This window comes from Echinops telfairi, unplaced genomic scaffold (assembly GCF_000313985.2).
Source record: "Echinops telfairi isolate 266 unplaced genomic scaffold, ASM31398v2 ScPeMD7_7400;HRSCAF=8409, whole genome shotgun sequence".
NCBI lineage: Eukaryota > Metazoa > Chordata > Mammalia > Afrosoricida > Tenrecidae > Echinops > Echinops telfairi.
The window spans coordinates 49223509-49238106 of NW_022111300.1; the positions used below are offsets into that span (position 1 = coordinate 49223509).

The 14598-nt window shown below is 44.4% G+C and overlaps 1 protein-coding gene across 1 annotated transcript in view; it reads right to left on the bottom strand.

The window, feature by feature from the left end:
- Positions 1-1530: 1530 nt before the first annotated feature.
- The window catches only part of LOC101638461 (serpin B3), a 15322-nt gene continuing 2254 nt past the window's right edge, over positions 1531-14598 (bottom strand). Inside the window, exons 2-7 of the mRNA XM_004703128.1 lie at positions 14017-14073; positions 11486-11614; positions 10170-10287; positions 8653-8795; positions 5654-5809; positions 1531-1935 (exon numbers count right to left, since the gene is read on the bottom strand). Of these exons, the coding sequence (XP_004703185.1) occupies positions 1531-1935; positions 5654-5809; positions 8653-8795; positions 10170-10287; positions 11486-11614; positions 14017-14073 (1008 nt within the window). The remainder of the gene's footprint in view (positions 1936-5653; positions 5810-8652; positions 8796-10169; positions 10288-11485; positions 11615-14016; positions 14074-14598) is intronic.

Sequence of the window (14598 nt, forward strand, 5' to 3'; positions counted from 1 at the left end):
ACCCCCAAAGGGGTCGTGACCCGCAGATTGAAAACCGCTGCATTAGGGGAAAGAAAGGTTGGCGGCTCAAGCCTACCCAGATGTGCCTTGGAATAAAGGCCTGGAAATCTTCCTTCAACAAGTCATGGCGATGACAAGGAGTTTTGTTGGGCTGTTAACTCTAAGGTCAGCAATTTGAAATCACCACCCGCTTCTCAGGAGTAAGGTGAGGGTTTCTACCGTTGTAAAGAGGGGCACCTCCACCCTGTCCTAGAAGGTTGCTCAGAGGTGGGGTCTCCTCGATAGCACTGCGTTTGGTGTCTCATGTTGGCGTGAAAACCCTACAGAGTGCAGCTCTACTTGAGAGTCTTGCAGATGCCATGAGTTGGGGTTCATTTGAGAGAACTCTTCTAATGACTTGAGGCAGCTGTGCTTCTCCAAGGTGTACATCCGGTCATGGCGTTCCCTTCTTTAAAAACCAACCACCAGCAAAACCTATGATGAATTCCTATTGCTTACAAAAGAACAACTTTATGTTGTGATTTGGGTGAAAATTCACTGAGAAATTGGTTTTCCAGTCAACAATTCACACACATTTCGTTTGGTGACTTGGATGATGGTCTTCCCCCTTTGTTCTGGTCCTGACCATTCCCAGGCCTCCTTCTTTCCCATCCCCTCTTGCCTTCAGAGCTCTCCCCTCCCCACCCCATTCCCCGCCCCCAGGGCATGGGTAGCCCTTTGATTTCCTCTGGCTGCTTGGACTAAGGAGCATGTGCCCCTCTGCTGCTACTGTTCCCATCTAGGCCACTCTGTAGCTTGGCTGAAAGCCATCTTTGACTTCAGAATCCTTCAGGTGCTGGCCTCTGACTACTTCTCTGGCCTCATCCTCTTCTACCTTTGTGGTGAAGTTTTCTATCTACATGGTTGATGTATTTCCAAGTTGCCTTCTCCCTGTGTGCTGGAACCCTGGTAGTCTGCTTAGAAAGAAAATAAAGGTAAGCAACAAGTAGTCTGGGTAATGCATTTAAGAATCATGTAATTATTTGTTTTGTGTTTAAGAATCGTGTTTCAAATTTAAGAGCAGATACTCATTGCCACTGAGTTGAGTCTGATTCATAGCGACCTGATAGGGCCCCCTCTCCACCCATGGATTTCTGAGACTATAACTGTGTATGGAAGTAGAAAGCATCATCTTTCTCCTACGGAGCGATGAGTGGTTTCAAACTGTTGAACTTGAGGTTAGCAGCCTGACTTGTAACCCACCACATCAACAGAGCTCCTCCTAAGAGCAGATGTAGTGTTGAAAGAGTCCTTTATCTTTTCTTGAAACCCAGTATTTTGTTCCAATGGGAATGTTCATGGGAGAAAAGAAAACCCCAAACACAAAAATGTTTGTGAGTGTGTGAAGACAGAGGTAGACCGATCTACTGTTTTAAGCTCTACATTCTTTGGGTTGATGGAGGGATTGAAAAGGATAATGAGTGAAGGAGAATCCATAGTTTCTAGAACTAATTTTACTGCAACAAAACCGAGCTCTTCTTTTTTTTTTTTTTAGGGGGAAGTGATTCTGCCAAAGAAGAGAAGGCTGTTGGTCTTCTTCTGCTTGATGAAGAACACGAAAGGGTGGTTGCAGTGGAAGGGTTCATAGTAGGGTAAGGACATTGGGACCGCTTCTATGCCCGTGGCGGCTGCTGCCTCAGTCCCCTCTTCATTCACCTCCACAAAGGCTTTGTGGAGGGCCTTCGACAGCACCAGGTTCCTGCGCCCTGTCATGCCGGAGAAGTCGGCATCCTGTGGACTGAAGGCGTCCACCATGCCCAGGGCTATCATCATGGCGCTGAGGCTGTATTTATCCTCCACTCTGAACCGGGGCAAGTTCAAGTCCACTTTGGTCTTCTTCATAAACGAGGGGCTTGTCCACTCCAGAAACTTTTCTACACTGAGTGTATCTTCAATCTGTAACAATGGAAAAAAGGGACAGACATGAGTATTTATGGACACACAACACTGCATTGGATTGAAGCGGTGGAAAGCCTTCAATGATCAATGTGAAATACGGAGGGCTCATTCCAGATAGATGAATGTCTGATGCAAGTGTCTTTAGGTGCTGTGGAGTTGGTTCGGGCTCATTGTGATCTTATGTGCAACAGAAAGAAAGACTGCCCGGTCCTATGACAGCCACACAATTACTGCTACGTCTGAGCCCATTGTTGCAGCCACTGTGTCATTCCATCTTCTTGAGGGTCTTCCCCTTTTGCACAGACCCTCTCCTCTTTCTTAATGACAAACCCCTGCCATCAAGGTGGTTTTGATTAGAAGGACCCTACAGAAAAGCGGAACTACCCTTTTGGTTTTCTAAGGCTGTAATTTTATGGAAATGAAAGCTTTATCTTTCTCCCGCAGAGAGCTTGGTGCTGAAATTGCAGTTAGTAGGCCCAGTACATAACCATATATGCCACAGTCCTGAAAATGAAGCATATATATATATATGTTGTATACATATGCAATAAGATCTTATTGTATTGCATGTACAATATATACATGTTATAAATGTACACATCATGTACACATATACACACCACATGTACACACATTATAAAACAAACATGTAACAACTACATATAACACGTTTTCTTTCTGTATTATGTATGTATTATATGCTATCTATGATTTTATTTTTATGATGCCTGTGTACCCGGAAGGGCTTCAACAAATTTATGGAAAATTTCCGATCTTTTAGTTCTAATTTTCCATGAACTTTTGGAAACCCACTCCTATACACAGGAAAACGTTCTGAGTTGAATAACGTGCCCCTGAAAAGATTAGTTAAAGTCCTAATCCCAAGTCCCTGTGAATGCGACCAAACTTGAGGGGAGACTGTCATGTGAGGACAGAGGCTGAGACTGCAGTGATGCATCCACAGGCGAGGTAGCCAAGGATTGGCACCAGAAGGGGACATGAGATGCTGGATGAAGCAGGGGTTGAAGATGCTTTCTTGGGCCTTCTAAGATAGCATAGCCTACAGACACCTTAACTTGGACTTTTGGCCCCAGAACTGTGAAGTCACAAATTTCTGATCTTTTTAGTCACCTACTTGTGACACTTTGTTATGGCAACCCTAGGAAATGGGTACAAAGAGACCTTGTATTGAATTATTTTATAAATCATGAATTCTATAATCACTATTCCTTATGCCACCGAGTACTGACTGCACTATTCATTTTAATGTTGCCTCTTTTTATTATTGTCCCTGTGCATATATACATACATAAACATATTAAATCATGCAATTAGAGTTTGCCCTTATTTGTTTCTTTCCTTTTTCCATGACATATTTGTAAACTTTCCCCACATTGCTGTCTCTGACTCTCAGTTACATCTAAGTTGCTTTGAGCCAATATCATCACACTGCTATTCAATGTACATCACTTGCTGTTCGCTGCCATCGAGTCCTTCCCAACTCATAGCCACACTGTCACGACACAACAGCCTGGCCCGGCACCTTCCTCATGAATGCGCTGTGTCCGCTGGAACGTCTGAGCCCATCATTGCAGGCTCTGGGTTCATCATTTCATTGAGCAGCTTCTTCTTCTCTGCTGACTCTGCTTTAGCAAGCACGATGCCCTGCTCCGAGGACAGATCTCCCGGGACGACACACCCAGCGTGTGGGAGATGAAGTCTTGGCGTCCTGGCTTTTCAGGAGCATACAGGCTGAACTTCCTTTCAATAGATGTGTTTGTTCTTTGGACAGTCCAAGGTACTGTCAATGTTCTTCACCAACACCATAATCCAAATTTTATGCAACTAGTGTTTATTAAACATTCTGTGTGTGCCAGGTCCTATTCGAAACACTTTAATGCTAAGATGGATCCTTGTTACTTGTTTTGAATGTTTCTGTAGTGGTTAAGTGATCGGTTATTAATTAAAGGTTGGTGGATAAAATTTACAGGATGTGGAAGACTGCTTCTGCAAATACGACAGTCTTAGAAATCTTTTTGGAAGTTCTACTTCGTCATATGGGGTCGCTTTGAGTTGGAATCGACTTGGTGGCAACGGGTTTGGTTCTTGGCACAGTGGTTAAGTGCCTGAGTAATAACTGAAAGATAGGTGGTTCGAACTCAACTGCTTAAGGGGAGAAAGATGTGGCAGTCAAGTGCTGTGAAGGTTACGGTTTTAGAAACTCCACAGGGCAGTCTACGCTGCCCTTTAAGGCTACTGTGAGTTGCCCAAAGAACAAAAAAATCCAACTGGGAAGAAGTATATCCAGAATGTTCCTTAGAAGCGAGGATGGCGAGACTTTGTCGCATGTACTTCCGACATGTTATCAGGAGAGACCAATCCCCGGGAAAGGTTATCACGCCTGATAAAGTGGGGCGACAGTGAAAAAGCGGAAACCCTCGACGGGGTGGATGGGCACGGTGACTGCAATGATGGCCTTGAACATGGCTATGGTGGTGAGGAGGGCACAGGACAGGATGGCATTTCCTTCTGTTGTCCCTGAGGTTGCTCTGAGATGGAACCAACTTGATGGCATCGAATAATAACCACATGTTGACATCAACTTTAGGAAATGGGTTTGGTCCAAAAGTGTTTGCCTGATGTAGACTTGTTGCTTTAGGATAAAACCCCAGGACTGGGAGCATCAATGTGTGATAACGGAGGCCACGGACCCAGAATATGAACACTGCAATGGTTCTTCATACACGTGGCCATATCACTGCCCCCAGGACGACCCGTCTCCAAAGTTATCAGCTGGTGCCACCTGGGTGTCTCATGGCCAATTCAGCAGCGCCATTGGAGTGTCTTTCACATGCCAGATCCTGCTGATACTTTTTAACGTTACAGCAACAATAACAGAACAATATTAAGAGGAGAATTTTACTCATCCATTTTATTTTGTACTAGGTGTCCCAGGATGGAGGCACAGGATGATTTTTGAGCTCTTTGGTCAGAATACTTCTAAATAGTGGGCATTGAAAATAAACCCATTTATCTACTTGCTCACTAAACCACCCTGAGTTAAGGAGTGGAACCTTGTGGTGGCACCCCCTCAGACTCTTAATTTGGTTGGTGTTGCTTCCTGGTGAATGCACACCATTTCCTCATGAGCTTCCTAACCCTGAGGCTTAGTTCCGAGATTGAATGATATCAGAGGTTCTTAAGGCTGCGAAGTTTCATATGCGTGTGCACATATTTCATTCTGGTTTCCATCAGAACGTTGATGGCCTCTGTGAAGTTACTATTCGCACACATTCTTCCATATCAGACTGTGATGATCAGTGCTCATTGACTTGATCCTGACCCATGGTGATGCCATGTGTCCGCGGATCCCGTATGCCTCATACGATGCTCCATTGTGGTGATTTATCACCAGATCACTTTCTTCTGAGATGCCTCCAGCCGAACCCAAACCATCAATCTTTTGATCAGTAGCCGAGCGTGTTAAACCTTTGTGTAATGTTTACTTCAGGGTGGTTTTGTTGTATTGTGCCAGGTTTCCCTTAACAATTCTCCCACAGGCTCTGTGCAGAGAAGCAGTGGCATAGTCTATATTTAAGCTCTGCCATCTACCACTTCCAATTGGCAAGTATTGGTTCAAAGAACTGCCCACACAAGCATCTCAGTCCCAGCAGGGAACCAGGCCGCAGACTGAAAAGTCAGGGAGGAGGTTTACCTTCTGGAGTCCATCGACTTCATTCGGCAGCAGGACAAACATGCTGAGGTCTTCGCCTTTGTATGGGATTTCCAAGATCTTGGCTTGCATGTCATCCAGGAAGGCCAAATTAAAGGACTCTCTTTGCTTCATCATCATCACAGATTTGCTCGTGTCCTATAACAAATAAATATGATAAAACAAACAAGCAAACAAACCCAAGGGAGGTATAAGATTGAAAAACAATTAATATTATTGTGATACCACCGTATTCTTTCCTCCTAAGTGGTCACAAGGGAACTTGAGACCGAGGGACCAAGATGTCTTCTTGGTCCATCAAGAGAGCCTCAAAGATCAGCCAGACAAGAAATAAAACTTCAACCAAGTCATACAACCAGGAGGAAGCAAAGCCTAACTCTTAAAAAAAGTTCAGAATCGTTTCTTCTAAATCGTGCTGCTATATCGATTTTCATTGTCCATGTCCATATACGACATTTTTCCCAAGTGTAAATTCTATAAGTGTTTTCTAGAATGACAATTTGAGGTTACTCTTGGTTACGGTGGTGCATAACATTTTTTTCAAGAACTCTCGAGCAAATGACGTCACAACAAGATGACAATAACAACAACTAAAACAAACAACAAAATAACCATCAGAGATTTTCCACTCTCTACCAATTGTTCATTACATTTTGAGTTAGAAAATAAAAAAGGAAGAACATACTCAGCATATAGTAAACTGAAAAACTCAAGAAAAAATTCAAGCCTAGAGGTGCCATAATGTGTTAGTCTGGGTAAACTAGGGAAACAAATCCACAGAAGCTCATAGATATATAAGAGAGAGTTTCATATAAAGGGTAAGTGTACATTAAGAAAGCATCCCAACTCAGTGCTGTCCAAGGCCATAAATCCAACATTAGCCCATATCTGACACCGATCTACAAAGTCCTCCTCCATCTCACAAAACACACCCAATGACACCGACTGCAGGAGGAAAGCCAGATCAGTCAGCGCGTAAGCATCCCAGTTCTGGCAGGGGGCTCCACATGGTTTCTCCAGCACCCAGGGCTGATGTCTTGCAGGAAGTGATCCTCGCCAACTGACGCAGGGAAATGGCTAAGGCACCTGCACCCTGGTCTCACCATTAGAAAGCAAGAGACCTGAGAACTAGAAAGGTTAGGCTCACCGAGCCATTTATCTCTCCACCCTTCAATTAACCCCACATGTGCTTATCGGCCAGGTTGACACAATAAACCTTAAATATCCCAAGTTACATATTAAAAGATTCTATGGGCAAAATAGTCAGTGATACAGGAAGCATCAAAAGACGATGAAGGGAATACACCGAATCACCATACCTAAAAGAAATTGTTGACATTCAATCATTTTAATAGGTGGTATTTGAGCAAGAACAGTGGTACTAAAAGGAGAAGTCCAAGCTATACTTAGCCAAAAACAAGGCCCCATATATTGATGGAATACTAATTGAAGTGTTTCAATAAGCTGATGAAGCACTGGAAGCACTCACTTATCTACGCCAGTAATTTGGAATACAGCTACTTGGCCAATTGACTGGAAGAGATCCATATTCGCACCCATTGCAAAGAAAGATGATTTAATAGAATGCTTATGTTATAGAACAATATCACTGATATCACATGAAAGTAAACTTTTGCTGAAGATCATCCAACAACGTGTGAAGCAGGATATTGACAGGGAGTTGGCAGAGGTTCAGGCTGAACTCAGAAGAGGATGTGGAACCAAGGCTATCATTGCTGATGTCGGATAGACCTTGGCTGAAAGAAGAGAATACCAGAAGGTTCATTGACTATACCAAGGCATTGGGCGCTATGGATCATTAAAAACTGTGCTTAGCCTTGAGAAGATGGGAATTCTGGAAAACACAATTGTGCTCATGTGGAACCTGTGTATGCATCAAGAGACAGTTGTGCAAACAAAACAAGGGCATAGTGCATGGTTTGAAATCGAGAAAGGTGTGCATCAGTGCGTGTCTTCTCACTATACTGTATGCTGAGCAAATAATCAGAGACACTGGATTACATGAAGAAGAATGTGGCACCAGGATTGGGGGAAGTCCTATTAACAACCTGCGATATGCTTATGACACAACCTTGACTGCTGAAAGTGAGCAGGACACGAAACACTTGCCAATGAAGATCAAGGATTGTAGCTTTCAGTATGGGTTCCAAGTCAAGGTCAAGAAGATCAAAATCCTCACAACTGGACCAATAGGTAACATCATGATCAACAGAGAAAATCCTGAAGTTTCAAGGACTTCATCTGGTTTAGACCCACAATCAATGCTCAGGGAAGCAGCCATCAAGAGATCAAAGTACACAGTGCACTGGGTCAAACTGCTGCCCAAGACCTCTTTCAAGGGTTGAAAAGCAAGGATGTTACTTTGAGGAATAAGGTGTGCTTGACCCAAGCCATGGTATTTTCCATCGCCTCATATGCATGTGAATGTTGGACATTGAATAAGGATGATCAGGGATTAAAAAAAAAAGCAACACATTTGAACTATGATGTTGGTGAAGAACATGAAAGTACCATGGACTGCCAAAAGAACAAACAGACATATCTTGGAAGAAGTACCATCAGAATGTTCCTTAGAGGCAAGGATGGTGAGACTACATCTCATGTACGTTGGACATGTTATCAGGATAGGCTAGTCTCTGGAGTAGGACATCATGGTTGGCAAAGTCGTGGGGCAGCCAAAAAGAGGAGGACCCTCAGCACAATAGATTAATGCAGTAGCTGCAACAATGGGCTCAAACTTAAGAACAATTGTGTAGATGGTGAGGAAATGGGCGATGGTTTTTCCTGTTGTACACAGATAGGGTAGTTATGAGCCAGAACTGGTTATAAGGCACCTAACAACAACAACAATGACAACAACAACAACAACCTACAGGTGTGCATTATCAGGCGTGAACGTCAAGTTAACACCCAAGTTCACATAGCTACATTACATTATGTAAGCAAGATGTAGACTAGACCTTGTTCTGCCAGAATTTTTCCTCTTCTGTAATTTCTTTATTAAATTTACGGTCCCACTGCCCTTTAAAATAGATGGCATTCACCAGGACCAGTATCGTGGACGAGCTGAGGGAGCCCTCAGGGAACAGGTCCTGGATTTTTCCTGTTAAAAAACAAGAAGAAAAGGATTACACTGATCTGCCATGCAAGCTATACATGGTTTTCCTGGAAGATATCTTGCAAGTGGTCATGACTGATTATAGATTATTCACCCAACTGACCACTTTAGGAACTCAAGAGCCAACAGTGTCCCTGGTGTACCTTTCTTCATGGTGCTAGCCAGGTGAGAGTAATCCCTCGGCGTGACTCTAAGAGTCACTTCTGATTGTGATGGGAAAGATTTGTGATTTCACCACATACTGAAAAAATGATTCATAGTATGAAATCTATCATCTGAAACAAATGCCCTTTGCTGTCAGACACCACTCCCTTGGGAAGGTGGGTGTCTTCCTACTACTTGAAGTTTGTGACTCTCTGCCCCTGTTGTTAGTTGCCTTTGAGTTGATTTCTTCAGCTTAGGGTAGCCCAGGGTGTGTGTGTGTGTGTGTGTGTGTGTGTGTGTGTGTGTGTGTGTGTAGTGGAACTGCTCTGTAGGATTTTCAAGGCTGTAACTTTTATGGAAGCAGATCGCCTGTTCTGTCTTTTGTGGTTTGGACCACCACCCTTTGATCTCATAGTAGAGAACTTAACTGCTGGTTGATATCATCGACCTCATCATGAATTCTTTTAAGTTTGGTTCATAACAGATGGTGGACATGTACATGTGTCCCCACGATGGAGACTGTTGTGCTTTCAGCGTTGATGGTACCTGCTGGCATGTGGAGAGAGATGTGAGGGGCCAAAGGACAGATGGCAAGAAGAGGGATTTACAGGAGAATTGCTTGTTTTCTGTGTAACAGAGGGAAATTAACCTCCTGGTAGAGCAGTAGTATGTTCATGTGCTAACTGCAAGGTCAGCAGTTCAAAACCACAGCAGCTCTTCAGCGGAAAGATGAAGCTTTGTACTCCTATAAGGTTTACAACCTCGAAAACCCATAGAGGCCATTCTACTCTGTCCCATAGGGTCTCTGTGAGTAGGAATTGATCAGATGGCCATGAATTTATTGAACATTTTCTTTAAAGGATCCAGAATCAGAACTGAAGGCTCTGATTTTGAGAAAAAGATGTGAATCCAAGATGAGTGTTAGAAGAGACTGGGGAGCCACCAAGATATTGTCACCTGCAGCCATGTGCACCTTCTCTCCATGTGACTGCCATCCTGCGATCCCCTTGTCTTTCCCCACTATTTTTCAGATCCCCACCATCTTCAGGACTTTCCCCATCCTCTCTGCTCAGCCCAACCTTTGGACTCTGAAGCATCCATTTCCACAGTCCTCCCAACCCCAGCCCTGGGCCACACGCAGCATCAAGCATAGAGTTGTACCTGCAATGGGTGCTTAAGAAAAGCTTCTATGACGAACAATCCACCCTCACCTACCATGTGTTTGCTTTTCCACCCAGGAATTTATGTCCTTTCGGCTTTTTTCTGCAGCATTTCCAAAATTAACAGCTTCTGCACCGGACAGGTAAAATTTCTTAGCATCATCCAAGTATTTCTTTGAGATGGAAGAAAGAAAAGAGTAACAAATGGATCAGTGGAGCTAAATTAAATGGTTTCAAATCCCAACATGATATAGGAAACAGGCTTCAAGACTGGGCAAGTGATTATCTAATGCTCTGTGCACATGTTTATGAAGATGTGATGTATTAGCATGAAAGGACAGGGAAGGTTGGCATGAGAAAGAAACACTAAAGGGCAGTAACATCTGGAGAAAAGGCAGGAAGAGAAGGGGCTTCAAAAGGCCCAAAAGGATGGTTGGCTTAAGCACTTTTCACTGGTCATTTGAAACGTTCTCATCTTGCCTTATCTCTTCCACCTGGGAAGTCAATAGTTCCCAGTATTACCCAGTGTTCCCAAGCCACACTCAAGGAGGCCCATCCCATCAATATTCCAATTATTACATATTTCTCGAATCATTCCACACCAAATTTTACACAGTTTCTGTGGACCCTAATTGGTGCTGGTGCATTAGTGACACTCCCCAACCTCCTCTCTGACTTTATGAGATAACCTCAAATCCATACTTCACGGGTAGGTTTCCTGGTCAGTTCTGTGATAGTCCAAAAGGCCATTACCATCAACTCAATGCCAACTGAAGGCAACTCCATGTGTTCGGGAGCTGAAATGCTCCATTGGGTTTGCTCAGCTGTGAACCCGATGACACAGCCGTGCTTTATCCTCCAGGGTGGCCATGAGTTGGAATGGGCTTGAGTGTTTCCAACAATCACAACACCATCTTTACAGGGGAGGATTTGCCAGGCATTTCCATCACAGAGCTGCTTGGTAGGTTCAAAGCATCAATCTTTAGATTATTGACTGGTTTCAAACTGCCAGCACCAACCCAAGAGCTCCCGCCCGCTGATTCTTGTTCATAGCGAGCCTACAGGACCGAGTGGAACTGCCCTTTGGGGTACCTGAGGCTGTAAATCCTTACAGGAACAGAAAGCTTCAACTGGCTCCCAAGGAACTTCTGGTGAGTTGGAACTGCTCACCTTGAGGTTTTCAGCCCAATGCCCAACTCATTACTCCGTGAGGGTTCCTACAGTGACCTCCAGTGGGGTAGCATTGTGTATGAGGGCCTGAGGCTCCTGGGCAAGTCCTTCCCAAGTGAATCTACTGGACTTCTCTGACCCCCTCTCCTCTGTAGGACCCAGGAAGCAGGTGAGAAGGTTGGAAAGTCCCATGAGACTTACCTGAAGCAACTGATACTTTTGTTCTACATAGAGCCTGTTGGCAATGGTCAGCGCATATGCATCAGTGGGGTTATTTAGTTCAGTCAGAAGCTTTCGAAATTGTGAATGCACATTCTCTTTTTTCGCCATCTGCCAACAGCAAACATGAAGCTTGTTGAATTACCCTGACAAGGTAAATATCACACCCAACCATATCTAACCCTCGGTCAACCTTTGTTTGACCTTACTCCCTGACTATGGGTGTTGGTCTGACACTTGGTGTTTAAGCTCCTCCTTCTAACCGACATGGTCTTCTCTGTTTCGAACTCCTAATGAGCATCATGCTTTCAGCTGCTGAACTATCCTTTCATAGGTGCCATGGAGAGCCCCAGCCTCCCAGCCAAACTCCACATTCCTCAGAGCAAGGACCATATCTCACTCCTAGCAGCCACTGAGAACATGGCTTGCTTACCGACAGGTCAGATCTCATCATTATGTTGAGACATGAAACCCTGCCACACCCTTCAATGATGTTATCCTCTAATTCACATTCACTCGGACTTCCTCCTGGGTCAAGGCTGCACCCTGAGCGAAGGACAGCATGTGCTCCGGGTGCTTGGGGGAGGCATTGCCATACAGCTGGATGGGACATGCTCAAGCTGCTCCATGGAGGAAGATCTGACACTCTGCTATCTTCCTAGTTCATTTTGTTGAGAACACAATTTCTAGTCCTTGATACAAATGGCACAATGGCCTCATGCTACGAGGTGCTGTCCTCTGCCAGGCATTTCAGGATGCCTCGTGGCGTGTCTGGCCTTCACACTCTAGATGCCGGTAGCACCCATTCACCCCAGTTATGACAAATAGAATCTGTCTTCAGACACTGCCCAGTGTTCCCCCAGGAGCCAAAAGAGTTCCTGGGAGAGAATCAGTGGTTCAGAGAAGTCAATGACAGTGATATTAGTGTCATGAGTGTTATATGCTTAGGTCATTCACGACCTCCAGGGGTCTTCCAACTTTTTTAACAGGGGCCAGTTCACTGTCCCTCAGACCCATTGGAGGGCTGGACTATAGGTTAAAAAAAACTATGAACAAATTCCTATGCACACTGAACATATCTTATTTTGAAGTGAAAAACAAACAGGGCAAAAACACCCGGTGGGCCTGATAAATGTCCTTGGCGGGCCACATGTGGCCCGCAGGCCGTAGTTTGAGGGTGCCTGCTTCTGGACCGTGAGCTCCTGGATGTCTGTTCCATATTTTCTTTACATAAATCCCCAGGGTAAATTTGGCTCCTGCCATGTGGTAGGTACTTAACAGATGCTCTCGGATTTGAAATGGGTCTTATACCCATACGGTAAAACTTTGGCCAAAAGTCTCTCCTGAAGGCAGTGTTCGAAAGACAGTTGATTCCTTTTAGCTGTTTGGTGGGCAGGGTTTATTGGAGAACAGCAGTCAGCTCTTCAGAACTGCCAGGGAGTTTCCTTTGGGGAGAAATTGACTTGTCAGGTTCTATTTTAACCAGTTTTTTCCCCATGTGGGAATCACGGTAACTGGTTGATATTTGCATCATGGGTAGAATGTGGGTTTTATAAAAGAGGAACTTCTGTGAGGGCTGCTTCGTTAAGCTTATGGATCTGTGGCCTTTGGGTTAGTTTGAACTTTCCTAAGTATTTTTGGTTAGGTATTTTCCATCTTGGTTCTTTAAAATGAAAGAAAAATAAAAAAGCTTAGCTGACTAGAATATGTAGCTGACTTTCCCTAGGACTATTCTTGTTTCTCAGAAAAGTTCCAATTGAGAGCAGACACGTGGCCATTTTTCTTTTAACAGCCATCCCCTACTTATAAGTAGATTGTATTCCAGAAGTTCCCTTGTTCGTGTTCCCAGTAGAACTGTTGTTTATTATGGAATCTACCTGACTCCTTCAAAAATCTCACGGTCATCTTGTCAATTCCAACTCATAGTGGCCCTATGGGACAGAGTAGAACTGTCCTGTGTGTTTCTGAGGTGGTAAATCTTCAAAGAAACAGAAAGCCTCATCTTTCTTCCTCTCATCAGCTGGTGGGCTTGAACTGCTGACCTTTTGGTTAGCAGCCCAACAGTTAATCTACTGTGCCAACAGGACTCCAGCCTGACCCTGAGCCATGCCAAACTCAGGACTCGGAGAATTTTGCAGGTGTCTCAGGGCAGCTCTTCTTCTGACTGCTGGGCTTCTGGAAGGAACTCCCTGGGGCTCAGAGCAGTGACGAACCCAGAATGTCTGGGATTCGAACCCAGAATGTCTGTCTCCTTTGCTCTGGCTCTTCAGTACAAGACTGACTACCTTTCTGTAAACCAAAAACAGGAAGCCAACCACTCTGGGTTCCTTTTGGAAATCTCTTAACCATCCATGACATAAAATGTGAAACAACTCCCTATAAACTTACCTTAGTTACCCCAAAATACCTCCCCAAATGGATGTTTCACACTTTCTGTGACATTTCCCTCAGTTTTCACCCTGACCCCCCCATGGAGATCTGAGGCCACTCAGTCCTAGAGCTATTTGACTCACCTGCCCTTTTGCAGCGTCTGATGAGGGGCTTCCTGTGACATCAGCAAAGTGGAGGACCTGAAGAGAGGATGTGGGACAAGAGAACTGTACTCGAAAGACCCGCACACAGACACACACAGACCCACACGCACATGTGCAGGAAAATGGCAGCGTCTTTTCTCTTTGGGAAAACAAAAGGCACAGGAAAGTATATCACTGGCCACTTCAAAAGAACCATTTCTTTGGTCCCCTCCCTCCTGTGGGAAACAGAAAGATTTCGCTCAAGTCATCTCCCTCTAATACATGTGAGACTTAGGACACTGCTTGCAGCGAATGGTTAATAATTGTCAAGTTACCTCCCTGAAGGCAGTCAGTTGCCAGATTAAGGTCTGGGCCCACCACAGGTGGAGCCCACTCCCTGCTGTTAAGGACAATGGGCTACTTCTTCCTAAAGGCTGGCAGTCATTGGTTTGGTCCCTATAGGTGGGGTTTATGCCCTACTGATAATATTTCTTTTTTTTTTAATTTAAAAAAAAATCAATGTATTGGGGCTCATAAAATTCATCACAATACATAGATCAATTGTGTAGAGCACATCTATAC